We start from the raw sequence: 17,831 nt of genomic DNA, 5'->3' as shown, positions 1-17,831 counted from the left end.
GGTTCAACCATGGCATGGTTTACACAGCCAACCCTTTGAGTTCCCTGCTTCCTCTTACTCCGCCTCGGAGCCCTGTGTGCTTTATTCACCAACGTCAACACATCCATTTGAAACTGCAGCAACAGAGATGCAAAAGAATGCTGCCTTGTCCATCACCGGACTGTTTAAAAGGGAAACAACCCTGAAAAGGAGTCCGAGGCCGTTTATTGAAGCCAGGAGGAGAGGACCGGCATTTGGATGAAGCAGCTGCAAAAGAATCAGCAATTGTGTACATCCATGTTTCATTACATTTAGACGTGATTTTGAGTACAGTCCGCTAGGGAATAAATACTACAAAATATTATGTTCAAATTTGACTTGACTTAAAAACAAAGCTCTCAAGCCAGACTGTGTTGTAGCAGCTTGGTGCCTACTGGACAAAATAAAATTAGACTTGAAATGTTCTTGATCGCCAAAAATAGCACAGAAAGTCAAAGCAAAAAATCTTTAAAAAATAAATCAAAAGAGAAAAAGGAACCTACACCCTTACGATTACTTGTTATTATTATTATTACACATTCCATTTGAATTCAATATTTTGCAAATGAAGAGTTATATTCTACACAAATTCCTTAAATGCAACTTTAAACTGCACTTAAAAAAATATATTATGCTGCTGTTTCTAGTTCCTGTAAAAACAAGCTTAAAACCATAGTGCCTGCATCAGAGGAAAACAAAATTGATGGACACAAAAAAAACTGAAGTCAAAAGTAATGTCAAATTTTTTGAACATTTATTTTGAAGAAACAGATTTTACGTGTTCTTAATGAGTATCCCTGATAACAGCAAACTAGAGGGACGAGAACCCCCAAGGCCCCATTTTCCTCAACTCCAGCTTAACGGAGACTCCAAACAAATGCTGCACTCCTTGACGTGGTTGCCAAGTAAGTGAAAGACCATTGATGGGAGGGTGTGGAATGAAGACAATAGCTCTTAGAGTTCACTTTAAAAAAATTAAGCAAGATGGTCACTGCACATGCAGGATGCATGTTTTCACTGGCTTCCTGCTTGTTCAAATTGCTGTTAGGACGTTTGTTAGTTTGAATTTGTATCAGCTAATTGTCATTACGACTGTTTTAGTTAGGAGACCAACCGTGATGGTCTTTAACCTACTTCACTATCGGTGTACCATGGGCCTTGAAGGAAGGATGGTGAATTGATCCAAAATAAAGTCCTCTACTCCAGTTATGCTGCATTATTAGCTGGAACAGGAATATCTGCCTCGGTAACAATGGGTGTACAATTTCCACTTCATAATGTGAGGATTTACACATTCCATGGAAAAAACACTGAAACATACACCTCAACTCCGATAGTGACCTGACGTGTTGATACAAGTCTTATTTTAAAACACAAAGCTTAAAATACACGTTTCATTCTCTTGGAAAAAGCCCATACAAATATCTGAAATGTAACAAAATCTGGCATAGTGCCCTAAATCATGGGCACGAGCCAGTCATGCAAAAGCACAACTCAGTCACAGGTTAGCTTTAGAACAAACTAGTTTTTATCTACCATAACTTTCTTATACGTACCAGGTATAATCAGGTCTGTAACTTTTAACACAGTGTCATACAAACATGAGAGTAAGATAAAAAAAAACTATCAGAACATAAGGCAGGAACTCAATGATAGAGACAATACAAGTTTTCCAAAAGACTGCCACCGAGGAAGACAATGCTACTTTTCTGTGCGCACCTTACTCTCGTTGTTATCCAAGAAGGGCTTCAATCAAGCTCTTCCAACGAAGGGAAGAAGACTCAGAAGGACCCGTAACAGTGATGCAAACTGAACATGCCAAGCTGAGGCAGTGACCGAGGAAGCCAAATGGAGTACCGTTGACATCCGAGAGGAAACTTTCCAGTCTGGGGCCAATAGAGAGGGAGCCCTGCTGTCTGCCTCCTTTAGTCTGAGGTGCCCGAGTCAATCTCTGAGCCAGTCCACCTACACACAGGTCCTTCAGGAGCGACTCCGGTCCTCTTGGGTGCCCACCAGCATTTTACTGTACAGCTTCTGCTGCTCCTCTTTAAACGTCTCTTTTACCTTGTCTCGCTTCAATCCTCCATCCCTACAAAATAGTTGCTATTAGTGAAAACCAGTTTGAATATAGTAGAGAGTTATGCAGTTAAAGTGTAGACTGAATACACTGAATCGGGGACAAAATATTTAGAATATTGGAATGAACTCAAATATAGTAAACTTTCTATATTGTTATTTGTGAGTTTCAGTCCTGAGTATGTAAGAACATTGACAACAAGGTATTGAGCTTTTTCTTGGCTGGCATTTTAACTTGGCATAGCAGCTTTATATGCGAAAGTGGTAGAAGCATTGAGCTGAATGGGTGTTATCTTACCACAGGAGGTCGACCAGTCCGCCTTGCCTGGCTATGGCTGCCTTTACACGATTAGCAAACTGTACAGCATCCTCATCTGCCTGTTGGACAACATTGACAAAGATAACACAAGAAAAGAAGAAGTCATGACAAATATTTAACAGCATTGATTTGATCGACTACACACATTTGGTTAAATGGAGGCTCTTCATTTGCTTAGGATTTTACAGAAAAATTCACACCCGACCTAAACCCGGTGGGTATTGTCAGTGGTATGACTTCATTAATGTAGAGATAAGAGCAGAAAAAAAACAGGCTCTGCAGTAAAATAATAAAAAGGTGGATTTTCTGGTATGTTTTATATAAGGTCACATACGTATGATGTGCTTGTTGTCAGTGTTGTCCTTCTTATTGTCAGCCAAACGACAAAGTCAGCAAAGTGACTCAAATAGACTCAAATAGTCGCTTCACCTTGAGGCTGAATACAACTTACTCAATAGCAAAGAGTTTAATCTTTGTGTGTGTGGGTAAACCAATCGAGTTAACCATGGAAGCATCTCACCTCTCTAGACATAGGAGGAAGGTACCACACACTGCAGACGATGGCCCAGCTGCTCATCATACGTAACAGGTAGTTGACCATGCCAAACTTGCTGCTATTCCAGAAGGCGTCCCCAAATCGAGGGTCGTACTGTGAGGATTGAAAGGCACAAGAATGAATAACCAAGACCAATATTATTTTGACAGTGGAAAAGAATGTTAAAATGCTTGAAACATTGATGGCTAAAATCACATGAGGCAGGTAAAAAAAAAAAAAAAAACCTCACACTTACCTTGATGGCCACAGGGTAGACTGTACCACCAATCTCAAAACTGCCCTTCTTAAACATCATAACCGATGTGTTATTAATGCAGGTACCTGGGGATTTAAAAAAATGCATACAAAATAAATTGAGGCTTGTGGGGCTTTAAAAAAAGAAAAAGAAAACATGAGTACAGTGCAATCAGGAAGTTTTCCTATCTGTATCAGATCACTGAATAAGCTCACCTTCTGGGAAGATGAGAATGGGCAGTTTAGTTTTATCTTCCACGTGGTCAGTCAATCTGCAATATAAAAATGATGAAGGTTATTACGAAGAATTATGACAGACCGACACTTGCATTCAATATAAAAATTCCACTGAAAGTCTGAACCGTCTTACAATAACAAAAATTGCTAATAAAACAAAAAGGTTGCAGTGCTACCTTTTGGCCACAAGATGTCTGTCTTTGACTTCTGAGCGTTCAAACCAAACATGTGGGCAGGCCTTGACCATGGACCTCTGAATGACCCCCATCAAGCCACCATGAATTTGTCCAACCTGACACAACACGATATAAACACATCATGTAAATAGAAACCCATCTATTTGTTTGTCACTTCAACAGACAAGCAGCTGCAATTGAAAAAAAGGGGACCAGTGTCACTGTTTCTGTAGCTTCCTGCATGGCAGCAGTATACTACTTACCATAGCATAGCAGCCATCACTGGCCAAGATGATGACATCAATTGGTGAGGTGTGGTTGGCAACACAGATGCCTCCATTCTTGGGCTTATTCTCACTGAAAAAGTGGAGACAGGAAGGAAATATACTGTTCATCTATGTATCACTAGGGTACTTCCTGGAGGATTTCCTTATCAAGAACTGAAACAATGTTGAATGCGTTGTCAAAATACACTTTTAGTCAACAATGCAACAAAGAAGAAAGCAATGGAATAAGAGGTCAAAGCCATTCTTCATAGAAAGAGTTTGCTTTGGTCCACTGCCCCTTTCACTGTTCCTGGAAGAAAAAAATCTACGGTGGATATGTCAAAAGTTTAACCCCCGGAGAATGCAGGACATGGAACATGCCAAATTCCAAAGATAGGGTTGCAATCTTAAAGAGAGCGAGAGAGAGAGAGAGAGAGTTACTTCCTATGTCACTTGTGTATGTATTTTTAACCCCAGACTAGAGAGGAATACATTTTAGAACAGAATGAGTTGGTGGCAGACATTAATGAAGCCAAAGGAATTATATAGATCTGTCTCATCTGCTATGAGTGCTATATCTTTATCAATCAATCAATCAATCAATCATCACAGTACTCAATCATCATGCAAATTCACAGAAACTACCTTTGGCTAGCTCCTCAAGATAGATGCAAATAAAAGTAATCAAACCTTTGTTCAGATAGGATGAGCTATCTCACAAACACACAAAGTCACCTTACATTTCCACAGTTCGATATCAGTTTAATTAAGGCCTGCACTGCACATCAAACACCACCAGCTGTTTTACACAACAGTAAGTGGGCAAATAGACAAAGCATCCACTTCCTCCTCCACATCCTGTTGCAAGTGCCATCCCCTCTATAAAAAGGTTACACCTATTCTTTGATGTTCCTCTTAAGATTCTAACTCTACTGCATTTAAATAAAAGCAAACTATTAAGCCTCACTTAAATCATAATCCTTACAATGAACATCCAATTCCAGCATTATACTGATGCGTGACTGTAGATCCATTCAGGAGAGAGCGAATCTTGCACAATAGCTATGTGAATTCAGCAGCTCCAATTTATCATGTTTAAAAATGTACTCTAGCTGGATTTAGTGTGCCCTGGTTTTGTGTATCAGAAAGCATTACAGACTAAGGTTTTGTGCTTCACCTAGGCTCATCTGCCTGCTGCAATGAATATGAGTGTAGACAGTCCAGCCTCAGGCACCCACCCTTTAGTGCTCACATTGCAACTGCTAACACACCCTGCTTTCAGCTCTCCAAAGATAACTCCTCTGTCACTATGATATCTCCAGTAAACCTCCCCCCTGTCATGGCAATAGCTCTGCAGCAAATCATGTTGAAGAAAATAATGTTGGGATCAGCATTTGAGTGATTCAATCAGAAATCTAATTGTTCAGATTTTGGGATTAAATGTCATGGCATTTGGAAAGCTGTTAGTTACTTGAAATGTTTGTTACCTTGTGAAAAACCAAATGCTTTATAACATCAAAATGTGACGATAACATTTGTTCTATTGACGAGTGACAGTATGACATTGCATTATTCAAATGTTTTCTTTGGCCAATATACAGGGTTTTGAAATATGTTTTCGCAATTAGGCAGGTCAGAAATACTACCAGAACTACTACACTTGCTGCTATAAACCACCCTTTGTTTAATGTCAAAGTGTTTGTGCCCCAACTGTCGGGTGTTAAAATTTGATGAAACCGGTCTGGCTGCTAAGGATCTTTTATGGACCATTGTTAGGCCTTTATTATGACTGCTGGCATCAATGCCATGAGTCATTTGAACCTGATCTCATTAGAATACCTGAGTGTCTTTCAGAGTCAATTCAAGGAATGAACTAACTCTCCCACATCATCCCTGTTACCCATCTGATAGAGAATGTAAAACACTTCATCAGAATGTCTTCTACTACGGTGTTTTGTTCCATCTATGGAGAGCCACTCCGAAACTACTTGGGATGGGTTCATGCTCAATGCAAATTATTAGTCACATAATGTATCAAGTGCACTGCAAGTGTTGTATGCTGATCTCTTATTTTATTTTTTTTAATCTGCATGCATTGGTGTGCTTTTTGTTGTTATTTATGTATTGAGTCTATTTTTTATACATTGTACTATGGATCTTCATGTGTCCTGAATAAAATCATATATATATATATATATATATATATATATATATATATATATATCAAGCGTGTGGCACAGCGGCGGAGGTCCTTTACCTGTCATGGTAGGTTATAATGGCAGTCAGAGCTCTGACACATATTCTGTAGCACATCAGATGGACTTTCTCACTCAGAAAGTTTTTCATCCTGAAAGGAAGAGCACACAATAGCAGGATTTAATTAATGCGTCAAGACAGAACATTTATTTTTTCAAGTCAAGGGTCTGAGCTTTTATTTATGGATATGAAAACAGTGCAGCTTGCCATCAGTCTTACCTTCCATTTGGCAGCAGTCCTACAATACAGGTGAGGACCACGAGGAGGCCTACACCAGTAAAGGCAAGAGTTACCCTGGTGGAGAGACAGATCGGCAGGTTACACATATTCCTTTAATAGTATGTCACACAAAACAACCCACCTCTGTACAACACAGGGTGGATTTAATGGTTTGGTTCAACAAGTTGAAATTTGTGTTTTAACTGGCTGGCATTTATCTTCAAGAAGATGATCATTGGCTATTTAAGTTTCTGTGTGTACAACAGGCTGAGAAGAGTAAGCACACAGATATCATGTTAGAAGGTCATGGGTTATGTGATCCGAGGAGAGCAAGATTCTTTTTTTAAATGAAAAGAAAACAATCATGCTCTCCTTTACTCTCCATTGTCAATGATAATAGACTCCAGAGGCAGCACGAGGGAATATAAGGGAAAAGTGAAGTAGGCCAACAGGTCGACTTGATCCGGATGACCCAATCCTCCTGGGTTCAAGAAAGTGCTTATTAAATATAAGCGCAAGGTTCAGACAAACAATGGGAATTGAAGGTGAAATGCTAGTGAGTGAGCCAGGCCGATACTCAACTGGACAAGTACTGATTCTACTGAATGAGAGAATCTATGAGCTTGACGGGAAACTAGAATGACTGTCTCTCTGTGAAGCGGTGGCCTGATTTGTCTCCCCACTGGCAGTTGGAACGGAGCCAGCCAGGCTTAGCACTGAGTCACTGTCCCTGTGCCTCCCTACGCTGACCCCACATCGGGATCTCCCTCTGCTACTCACAGCATAATGCCATCATTTAATGTTAGTCTCTAATGCAGTTTTGCCAAATCTAAGAATTTGCACACTTCTTAAATAAGGCTGTATGCTGTCTCTTCACAAAGCAAATAAAAAGGAACATGTCAGTCTCAAGTTTATAAACTCAGACAAAAGGACGTTTTTAAACTTTATTAAATCACATGACAAAATAAATGAACACCAATTTCATTACTGAAAATGTGGAAAATAAAAAGCTGTTGATCTATCATACAATAGTTTGAATAAATGCTTTGAATTTTCATTATTGCACATTGCACAGAGAAAGCGCACTATAAAATAACTTGACATAAAATACCACATATAGTGGGATTATAGGGGAATTTAACCTCTTCATTTTAGGGTCTGCATCATGACTTCTTTGGAATGCAAGAAGGTCCTGGATTTGAACCTGACCCTACAGGCCAATGTCCCTCTGACTATTTTCTTTCTCTGTGGGCCTTCTCCTGCAGTTCAGTCATGCTGGGTGGGTTGGAGACTTATTGACCATGAATGTGTACATGTTGCCTATGTGTACGTGTTAGCCCTGTGATACAGCTGCAGGTTTTATGTAGAGAACAACCTGTATGGAGGTCCAGCTAATACCTGAGAGGCAGCAGGAAGCCGTAGCGGATGAGCAGGCCTAACCCCCATAGGACGGTGAGCCTCAGGCTGATGTAGTGGAAGTTGTTGTTGCTGCGTGTTAGCAGATTCCAGGACTCCAGCTCCTCAGCAGAGAAGCGTTTGGTCACCTCATCGTCCATGATGCTCGCCACTCCTCGCCGGGCAAAATAGAAGATGTCAGACATCTCAAACTCAGAGGCAGAGTCCAGGTCTCTGTTGCTGCCACTCCGCCGGATCTCCTTGATCTCCTCCTCCAAAGAGGTAGGCTCCTTGGCAATGATAGCTGCAGCATTCCAAAGGAGACAGGGTGTTGGCAATACTGTTCTCTAAGAAGAACACACCCACTAAACAAAGACACATGTAATAAACACTACGACAGCACATCTTACCATTTGAATATGGTTTGTGGAGGTGGTGATTATTTTCTTTCGCGCCTCTCTCTATCCTGAGTGTGGCCCACTATAAGGATGACAGAACAAAAGGTGTTGAAAACACTAGTGACCTACAAATAGGTGGAATGGAGAATGTTCAGGTTACTTCACAAACAAAGACTTGTCACATTTAAAGTTGTTTAACATCATTTTGAAACACACTCATATTGCATTTAGAAAAGGAATTCCAGGCAGGATGCAAAAGGTTTCTCAACTGTTGTAATGTCTGACTTTTAAAATATGAACATTCAAGAACCTCAATAAACACAACTAGTTATCATTATGATCAGTCAGAACTGCTAATGGCTTCATTTTTTTCTACTGAATATATTTTCAGTCTGAGCTTGGTTGTTAATGTCAACAAAGGTTGAAGTTACATTTTCAAATATGACCTCATCATGGGCCACTAACACACAGGGCAGCTTATCAGTGACCACAGCCATGTTTAAAGAAACAAACACAATCATACGCCATGTCTCCCTCTTCAATGTGGAGACATCTGTGTGCAATGCTGCATGCTGAGACAAAAACAAGTGGGTTGTCTCAAGTGAGCCGTGAAATGGACACAGTGTTCTAGCTGGAAGGCAACCAGGAAAAGATCAACAAACTATGGACTAGGAGTTGTTGGATGTCCTTCACTAATACAATGTCTGTTCAGACTAAGGTTAATACCACAGCATATGATAACACCAAGGTTTGTCTGTGTCATGGGATAACCTTATAGTTCAACAAAGCTGCATGATTGTCAGTATCTAATACAGTAGGTACTTCTAGTTTGCCCAAAAACCCTGGAATTCGCCCTGAGGGACTTCTTAAAGAATTTGAAGAATGCGTTGAGCAACTCGGTGATATCGTCTGCACCTTATGGCTGCAAGCGGCACACTGCAGAAACATAACCTCTAAATAAGATGATTTTCATGTATCAGCTTACATCAACTGAAGACATATCTTATGACCGTGCAAACTCAAACCCATTTAATTTGGGACTATGTTGACACTACTACAGCAAACCTTAAATGGACAATTTACCAACTTTCTAGAAGCAGACCAGTGAAAAATAAGATTTAAAAATATCTTCTCACAGCAGTAAAATATCCATACTCAAAAAGAAAGGGGACAGTGACACACATTACTTTACTATATCCAGCAGTCATTTTGCTTTCCTTTACAGCTACCTTTTCTACGTGCCTTGACAAGTTACAGTCATTTGACAATGCAGTTGACAGAAGTGATTCTTTGGGGAAAAGAAGAGAGAGAGGAGGAGAGCTGCTTCTTCTATTCTATTGCATCACCTCACCTTGTTCCAGAGTTGCATGTGGAGGTAAGTTTTGTTTACTCATTACCTCCCAAGTGTTACAGGTGTAGATTTACAGCTGATACCTATAGAGACCTTCTCAAACAATGAAATATTTGCACAAGGTACAACGAAGAAAGTATTGCTTAAGCTTTGCACATTAGCACCAGCTGTACTGAATCTGTCCTTTGACCTTTTCTCTAGATGTAATGGCTACCTACTACTGGAATAACGTGCACAGAGTAAGAACACCTTCTCCTCATATCTCCCACTGGTGCATTTATTTCTGGCACAAGAGTTTCTCTCAAGAGGTGCATGCTGGAAAGTGATGACAGCTTTACTAGTGAAGAAGCACCAGAGATAGCAGCAGGAGAGAAACTGGAGAACTGGTTCTGGGGGTCATTTCTAGACAGTCAAAATTGGAAATCAGTAAGCAATAGTCCAGGCTGTTGAAGTCTTGTCACAGACGACAGTTACCGAGTGACACAGTCTGAACCACGGTTTTTCTCCGATTACGTAACAAGGGAAAATGACTCAGTGGCTGTGATGTTAATCCGTTTCAGCCAGCCAGTGCAACAGCCATAAAGACAAGCATTTAGCCTGCACCTGACCTGACCCAGATGTGCATGTTAAAGCCAGCTCATTTATAAAACTGTACTTCACCAGAACTGCAACTCTAAAAATATATTTGCAAGTAATGAAAATAGCAACGTATAGTAGTAAAATAGCTACACATGTTGATTAAAAAGGGCGAACAGAAAACGAACAGCCAGAGCAAATATAGGCAGTGAAGAACAGTCAATACAGTGTATATACAATATATAGTGTGTTGATCAGGATGTTTGGCAGGATGTTATTATACCCAGGACTATGCAAGAATAGTGTAACACTCCTTTGGACATGCGGTTTCATTTTGTCTATACAATGTTTCCACTGCATCCTCCTCAGCTCAGTCTTATCTTTTTTTTATTTATTCAAATAAACAGAAAGTAGTGATTCATTACCCAGCAAGCTCAGACTTACCTCAAAGAGCTTTAACAAGGACTTCATGTAGAGACGTCGGATGCCAAAGGACACCCCAAAGATGGCGGGCACGATGATGAAGACCAGCAGCAGGGTGAACCACACGGTGAGGGAGATGCCCAGCAGGATACACACCAAGTTGTCAAACGGGTTGAAGAAGAGCGCCATCTTGAAGTCGGAATGGCGATGTAAAATGTATTAAATAGTTCAAATCAAAAGGGCAGAGGCAGTAGGAGGAGGCCTCCAAGTGGCCCTAATCCTTTGTCAAAAAAAGGCCTTCATGAAGATGAGCTGTGGATAGAGCTTCTCCTCACAATGGACAGGAAACCAATAAGAGTACAATTAACCATCCTGGCAGCGCCCTCTTGGGCTATATCTGTGAAATTCATTGTTGTCACCAGCAATCGGTTTCTAGAACCTGGTTGAATCCAATTCCAGGAAGAGTGAGGTTCCGCCTTTAAAAGCAGCTGTGATGAAAGTGATGGCAGGTCCCTGCTGCAGCTGTCTATGTAAAGCCTCCTGCTGGTTGACAAGATGTAAACAATGGATCAAAAACAAACTGGGGCGATGCAGGTGCGTCTGTTGTCTTGGGTGGGGAGATCCAACAGCTCAGAGTGTCATATAGACCTGTCAAGATGTACAAAGAATCGGTCAGGATGATCCATTACACAATATTTTACAATTACCTGAATACATTTCGTAAGACAGACAACGTGTCCCTTTGCTATCATCCCGAGTTAATATCAGCTTCAGGCTATTCAGAAAATAAATATGTACAAGTATAGTTAGCTACTGCTGTATGTTTGACTTTTAGCAAAAGGCTGGCCAAGTTTCTGTGTTGAGTTAGTGTTATCAGCACCCGTGCAAAGATAGCTTCAGCGGCCCTTCGTTCTCATCCCTTGTGATGGTGCAGCAGGAGGGCTAACTCCATCCTGAAATAACAGACACTGGGTTAGCCTGTGACTGGGCTCATCACTGCCAACAGTTAAAGCTTACTAGGAAAATTCAGCAGCTTTCAAACCCCACAAAAGGCAATTCAACACAGGCAGGACTTAAGATACGAGTAAGGTCGTGTGACTCGAGACTCCTGTTCGCGGAAATGTTAAACTAGAAGATTGCTTGTGGCCTCGGAGCAAGCTAACGGTTATGCTAAATTACGTCTCCTGGCGTGCTCCACCCCGTTCAGCTAGCTCGCGCTCAGCCCTCGAAAGTACAACCGTCCGGGTGTACATTAAAATGCTGAGAAACCCTTTTTTGCCCTCAGCCTAAATTCGTTACGTGAACTTGGTATCTTACAGGCTATTCCTACAACCAACAGTTAACACACATGTAGTTTAAAAGAGTTAGTAAACCAACCTTCAGTCACGTTTTGTCCAGTAGCGCCGGTACAGTAGGGTTACACAGTTCTATTACTGGTCTTTGTCTTGGAGACTGGAACCAAACTCCACCCGGCGGACAACATGGCCAGATGACGGGCGGCTCGATGCTGGCTACGTATTTAAAACGACCAGCCCACGGCCCGAGTCACGCCATACACAGTTCTGACCTGACCTCTGGTGGTCAAAATACGGTACTACACCAACATTTTACATTATACGAGAATTGTATACTGTATTTTATAACAAACGTTTGGCCACTAGTGGCACTGTAGAGCAATGTTTTGATGACGGCGTGGGACAGTGATATTACCATAATACACGTTATTAATGCTAAGTAACAACAACAATTTCAAGCACTTGACTCTTATACTGGAATAACAAAAAACTTTTTTTTTATTCACACATTTACATCCATGTACAGTCTTGTCAAGTAGTTTCAGATACAGGCATATTAAAAAAAATAAATGGCACAGCATTCAAACTTTGAACCCTGAATTAATATGCCTACTCCACAAGAAGAAAATAAATTCATATTAATAGATAGTGTTTTTCAATATGTTACTTTAGGGTAGCCCATCTGAAATCACAAAATCTCAATCGACGGCTATAATACTTGTTTTGAACATCAGGTTCCAGGCGGACAGTGCATAGTAAAGGCACTGCTGTCCAGTAGAGCCTCAAAGTCTGGGGAGCATACCATTTTGTGTTTGATGTTCCCTAATACAGTCAAGTCACCTGTTCTTCCCTCCGTGCCTATAGAGACCAGTTCCTGAGGACACGTGGAGCGGGGAAGAAGAGAAAAGCAAGTCAAAAAACGGTAACAATTCTGATCCTACGTTAACAGAGAGACATATCTATAAATATACCTGAAGGAAAGCGCATGTAGTTCCTAGAGACACATCAAGTGTCACTTGTCCCAGTATGAGTTGAACTCGGCCAGATTTTCGCACCAGCAGCTTTCCTACAACACCCTCGCGCAGGTCTTTCAGATTGCAGCTGTTGTCTTCTGCTTCCTCCTCCTGTTTTTGATTTAAAAATGGCATTTAAATTACACACGCACACACACACACACACACACACAACCCTCTGCATGGGCATGCATTTAACATGTAGAGAAGAGCTGCTTTTTCCAACCTGAGGCTCTGTTTTCAGGAGCACGGACTGCCCGTCCTCTGTCTGAACCTCTGTTTTGACCGGCCGGAGCTCTTGTGTGGGGGGCTGGCCGGGCAGCGAATCAGGCAGCTGCATGAAGAACAGCTCCTCTCCTTTGCTCAGACTCCAGCGGTGCAGCAGGTCGGGCAGGAACTCCGGCTCGGGGAGAGGAGGAGGCCGGAAAGCCCACTCTGACTTCTTTACCTCCCCTTCCTCTGGCTCTGGTTTCACTGAGCAGGAGAAAGATGTGTATCTTTTGAAGAGAGCAGCTACGTGAAACAACATGCTTGTCTTGTACTTTCCTGACATAAAGTAAAGAAACAGAAGCTGGTGACTCAATAAAGGACCTTATAGTTTTTCATAGTGATGCAAAATATCAAATAATAAATGTTAATAAATATTCTAAAACTTAAGTTTAAAAAATATATACTTTTTTTTAACTGTCTAGACAGTTGACATGACTGTGAGCGCGTGGCCGTATCTAACGGTATCAATAGTCATGGTTTTTAATAGAAAGTTCAGGTAGAGGAATGCCGTGACTAGTTCAATATACTTATTGTGTAATAAGAACCAGAGCACAGCCCGCCTCATCAAAATCGAAATTCTGTAAAGTTTATTAACCTTAAATGATCATATCTTTAATTTGGATTAATAAAAAGGCTCTTTTCAGATAGCATACTATCATGCAACTAACTGCCTACATAACATAGTAAGAATGAATATGGGTTTACAGGGGCTTTAAATAATACTCAAAGTCAAAAGTACAAAAGTGACTGCAGTTACCTTCGACTGCAGGCTCCATGGGTTCATCATCCTCGTCTACCTTCTCTATTTTCACAGCAGGGGGGATAAATTCCTCTTTGAATCCCCATCCTGACACGGCGAGGGGGAGCTGGACGGGGCAGCTGCTCTTCTCGCTCTTCAGGAAGGGGTCGTCTACAAACTGGAAGAATGCCATGTCGAAGGAAAAGACAAATCAATTAAAAAAAAAAGTTAAATAAATTGACTTAATAAACTCGACTATCTATAACCAGGGGACTCACGGTATCTCGCTCAAGACTGCGCAGAATCTCTTTGGTCTCCTCCTCGGTCTCTCTCTTCTCCTTTTTAATATTGATGATGGGCGACGGACCCACGCTCGGAGCATCTCTCTCGTTCTCGTAGCCGCCTGTGTGACAGGAGAGAAGACAGTTATGCATGTGTATTATAGTCATTACATCATGCAGCAGCACAGAGAGAGTGTCTAAACCCCTACCTCTCTTTTTCATCATCATCTCTGCGGGCCCCTGTTCAAAGATGGAGTGGGACTGGATGACCTCCGGGCGACCTCGGCCCCTGCCTCTTTCTCCCCGACCTCGACCACGCTCTCCATCCCTCCTCCCTCTCCTTTCCCCGCTCTCAACTTTGGTGCTGTCACGACAGACAGTTATGAGTCAACAGTCTCACAAACACATAAGATATTCTCTTTGGGTCAATCATGAAACTTACTCGTCTTTGGCTTTCCTGCCAATAATGTTGGGTGTAAATGTTTTCTGAAAAAAAACAGAATTATTTTATTTTTTATGAATTAAATGAAAAAAATCAGCCAAAAAAATATAGAAAATGCATATCTGTTGCTTAGTCTGTTTTTTTTAGATCACATAGAGAACAGTTGAGGAGCATTTCCAGGACAATGACAATGATTATTTTTTAGCAGGTTTCCGACACAGTCAGACGCTGTGACATTACCTTCTTGACTCCTCCCAAGGTGAGGTCTCTGGAGCGCATGGAGGGCAGACGGCCGGGCGTCATGGCGCCTCCTGGTCGGCGGCCCGTCAGTGGTCCTGCACTGCTCCCTCCAGGGGTCGGCGTGCGCTGACCACCGGCCTCACCTGGATCTGCCATCCTGAAACTGAACACGTGGCAAAAAAGGGAATTAAAAGACATTGTGTCATGTGTGACTGATTGACAAAATCAAATACTAATGCAGCAGGTTTTTTCGTTTCTTATTTGAATCACTGTTACTTTGTATTGAAATAGGCTATGGACAAGAGCAACAGTATGACCCTTAACTCAGACAACCTGCTTGGTTATTAATCCTCATTCCCAATGTATGAATCATTATTAGCATCATGTAGTTTATATGCAAGTATTATTGATTTAGGGTCAAAGTTCATTGAGTTTTATCTCATTAGCCATTTTACTAATTTGACCATCTAAGTCTAAAGAAAAGTAATTTTCCTGGACAGATTGAGTAAAGCACTAGTGCCTTATGGTGCTTTTTTATATGAATAACTGAAATGCAGTGGCAAAAATAATCTGATAAAATTATAAAATAGATATAGATACAAATAGATTCCTGCACGGTATTTACACAGTATAGGCCTACTATCCTAAATGAATAATCCCTTTTTGTCTCAGTGGTAAGCACCAGCACATGATGTTCTAAAATGCAGGACACATTGACAAAGAGGTACTAAAAAATGTAGATGTGTTTTGATGAATAGGACATGAATGACTCTGAGGGAAATGGGCCCCTGGTCCTTCAGCACGCACAGCAACGCCTGTAGTTCAGTGACACAAATAACAATAAGCTATTTTATGTGTGCAAGCCAAAGGACCCCTTTAAACTTTAAGTGTATTGCCACCATGCCTCGTAATATTTCATCATTTTGCGTCAACAGCAGCAGTAACCCAGCAACACGTGGCTAAATCAACACACATACGAGGATACTAGCCGTTATGTTGAACCATAACGCTGAAATGAAACACTTTGGACCCGCCATGCCTCTCCGGATACTCACTTAACGATCTCTCCGATGTCCCGATTAGATATTAGTTCTAAGCTTGATCAAGGAGACTCATTAGAAGTTGTCCAGCGCTAGTTCTGTTTCTGACACGGCATGATGACGTGCGGCGCCATGACACTTCCGCAGTGTCACCACCCTCTGCTCAGGTGGATCACAGCTGCGCACAAAGATGTGCATTTGGGTAATTTATTTAGCCTGTGGATTATTATTAAAAGTAGGCCTATGTTGCTACGAATAATGTAGTTGTTTTGTAAATCAAAATTAATATGCGGAGAAAATCAACGCACGAGAGCATCCGGGACTGTGTGTCCTTGTGGTAGGCTTTGTGCATGAAACCGAGTAGCCTACCAATTGCAATTGATGTGTTAAATGTAACGCAGTTAAGCTAATGCACAGGACATATTATTAATATATCATTATAATAAGAGCTAAACTTATTAAGATTAATTATATCTCGAGCTACCTGTAAATAAGGTTGTTTATCACGTGAATAAAGGCCATGTAGGCTGCAATACTGCTTTTGGAGCAGTAGGCCTACTGTTATACTGTAATAGTAACCTATGCAGAATAGACCAATGGAGTGCCTGCCAGTGCCAATGAATAGCAATAGTATATTATGAACACTAACTTAATACAAGATATGGCTATAATGTTTGCAGATTCAATGTACAATGTGCATTACATTGTGCACTGCCAGGAGAGTGTCCTCTCTTGGCGCATATGGGGAGTCGTATGGTTATATGGCAGTGTGCAGGAATGGCCCCCTGTACCTGTCCTTACTGCAGTGGAACTGCAGGAGCCTCTGACTGAAGACACTCTGTTGTGCGTCCAACAGTGCCAACTAACTAGTGTCATAATTCACTGGTCCTACAACTTGGCTTTGATTGAGCAAAAAGGAGTAACTTTTCTTCAGGGTTTCTCACAGCAGGTTTAGAGAAGTTCTCAACAGCACTGCATTCTAGCTGCTGATCAGACACATATTGGTTTCCAATCTACTCAACAAAGTGATCACAAGACGTTAATCTCTTCTTTGAGCATGTAGCCAAAGAAAATGAAAAGTTACTGTACGTCCATAATCATAAAGTTAGCGCATCCCATTTGAAAGTTCTTCAAAATGTGGTGCAGACAGATTCATATTAATAAATGTTTGGATGACTAAACTTCTCTTAAATTCTGGGGCCATCCCACATCTCCCCTCAGGAACAAAAAGGAGAATTAAAGCCTTGCTCCGGGCTGCTCCAGTCTACGTTGGGGTTCCAGGCCAGACATTCACTCCAAACTAATGGTGTCTGCTCTTGATGATAATGGTTTGGTCTCCTGCCTGGTATGCTGTTGGTGGGTTGTGGAAAAAACATTTTTGGAAATATGTTAAAATGTGTTTATGTTTGGGTCACATTAAAATATGAGGGACATTGTTGTTTCCATTTTTAGACACCAACAAATGGTTTATAGGAATGGGGCCAAACTCTCCTCCTTACAGACACAGGCACCCCTCCCCTAACAAAATGGCTATTCCTACCTCTGGAGTGGAGAGGGATATTATTCGGACGGAGGCAGACTGTCATGGCATGACTAATGATGGATGATTGCCATATAATTACACTCAGAGGGTATCACTTCTCTGCGGCTGGCTAGACCAAAATGAAGCATCTCAGTGCCTCACACACAGTCAGTGGAATTATGGCAATATATCTTTGTCATTTTTGAAATAGTTTGTGAAAGGACTGCACTCTTACTCTCAGTTGATCCCTTTGTTGTTGTCTGTCTTCATTCTGTGGGCATATCCATTGTTTCAGATGGAGATTACAGCCTTTAATCCCCATAGTCTATTGAAATCACAAATGCAGTCGCACCAGGAGGTTAAAACAGTAGAAAAACATATCCCTCTATGACTGGATGATGGGGGAAACCTGCTTACTCTGGACCTAAATAGTGGCATCCCTCTCCTCCTCCTGCTGGGATGGGGGGGGGTTGTCCATATGGCATGACA

General features: G+C 41.3%; 2 protein-coding genes across 3 annotated transcripts; both read right to left on the bottom strand.

The window, feature by feature from the left end:
• Positions 1–762: 762 nt before the first annotated feature.
• On the bottom strand, positions 763–11,982 carry LOC307258769 (glycerol-3-phosphate acyltransferase 4). Of its 2 annotated transcripts, XM_080038424.1 has the most exons (14): positions 11,878–11,923; positions 11,381–11,453; positions 10,522–11,148; positions 8,163–8,232; positions 7,756–8,056; positions 6,358–6,432; positions 6,140–6,229; positions 3,880–3,973; positions 3,617–3,732; positions 3,420–3,475; positions 3,205–3,290; positions 2,934–3,062; positions 2,393–2,472; positions 763–2,107 (listed from the first exon to the last, which is right to left on the bottom strand). In XM_080038424.1, exons 3-14 carry the CDS (start codon positions 10,687–10,689, stop codon positions 1,999–2,001), a joined length of 1,374 nt encoding a protein of 457 aa, XP_079894550.1. In that variant the 5' UTR covers positions 10,690–11,148; positions 11,381–11,453; positions 11,878–11,923; the 3' UTR covers positions 763–1,998. The 2 variants fall into 2 exon arrangements, with proteins under 2 accessions (XP_079894550.1, XP_079894549.1); XM_080038423.1 differs by lacking the exon at positions 11,381–11,453 and having other exon boundaries at positions 11,878–11,982.
• Positions 11,983–12,284: 302 nt separating this feature from the next.
• Positions 12,285–15,968, bottom strand: polr3d (polymerase (RNA) III (DNA directed) polypeptide D). Its single transcript, XM_080037874.1, has 9 exons — positions 15,836–15,968; positions 14,781–14,943; positions 14,541–14,584; positions 14,308–14,462; positions 14,096–14,220; positions 13,836–13,995; positions 13,035–13,282; positions 12,767–12,919; positions 12,285–12,669 (listed from the first exon to the last, which is right to left on the bottom strand). The coding sequence occupies exons 2-9, from the start codon at positions 14,934–14,936 to the stop codon at positions 12,526–12,528; spliced, it is 1,185 nt and encodes a 394-aa protein (XP_079894000.1). The 5' UTR covers positions 14,937–14,943; positions 15,836–15,968; the 3' UTR covers positions 12,285–12,525.
• Positions 15,969–17,831: the final 1,863 nt, after the last annotated feature.

This window comes from Ammodytes marinus, assembly GCF_949987685.1.
Source record: "Ammodytes marinus genome assembly, chromosome: 2".
Taxonomy (NCBI): domain Eukaryota; kingdom Metazoa; phylum Chordata; class Actinopteri; order Uranoscopiformes; family Ammodytidae; genus Ammodytes; species Ammodytes marinus.
Note: the sequence above shows the minus strand (reverse complement) of the source record. Positions and strands in the feature narration are given on the sequence as shown.

Coding starts and splice junctions, on each gene's coding strand:
- LOC307258769 (XM_080038423.1), bottom strand. CDS start 10,689: ATGGCGCTCTTCTTCAACCCGTTTGACAACTTGGTGTGTATCCTGCTG. Junction 8,057..8,162: donor CCACAAACCATATTCAAATG/GTAAGATGTGCT, acceptor GGAATGCTGCAG/CTATCATTGCCAAGGAGCCT. Junction 3,291..3,419: donor CATTCTCATCTTCCCAGAAG/GTGAGCTTATTC, acceptor TTAAATCCCCAG/GTACCTGCATTAATAACACA.
- polr3d (XM_080037874.1), bottom strand. CDS start 14,936: ATGGCAGATCCAGGTGAGGCCGGTGGTCAGCGCACGCCGACCCCTGGA. Junction 14,221..14,307: donor GATGATGATGAAAAAGAGAG/GTAGGGGTTTAG, acceptor CCTGTCACACAG/GCGGCTACGAGAACGAGAGA. Junction 13,283..13,835: donor CATGGAGCCTGCAGTCGAAG/GTAACTGCAGTC, acceptor TCTCCTGCTCAG/TGAAACCAGAGCCAGAGGAA.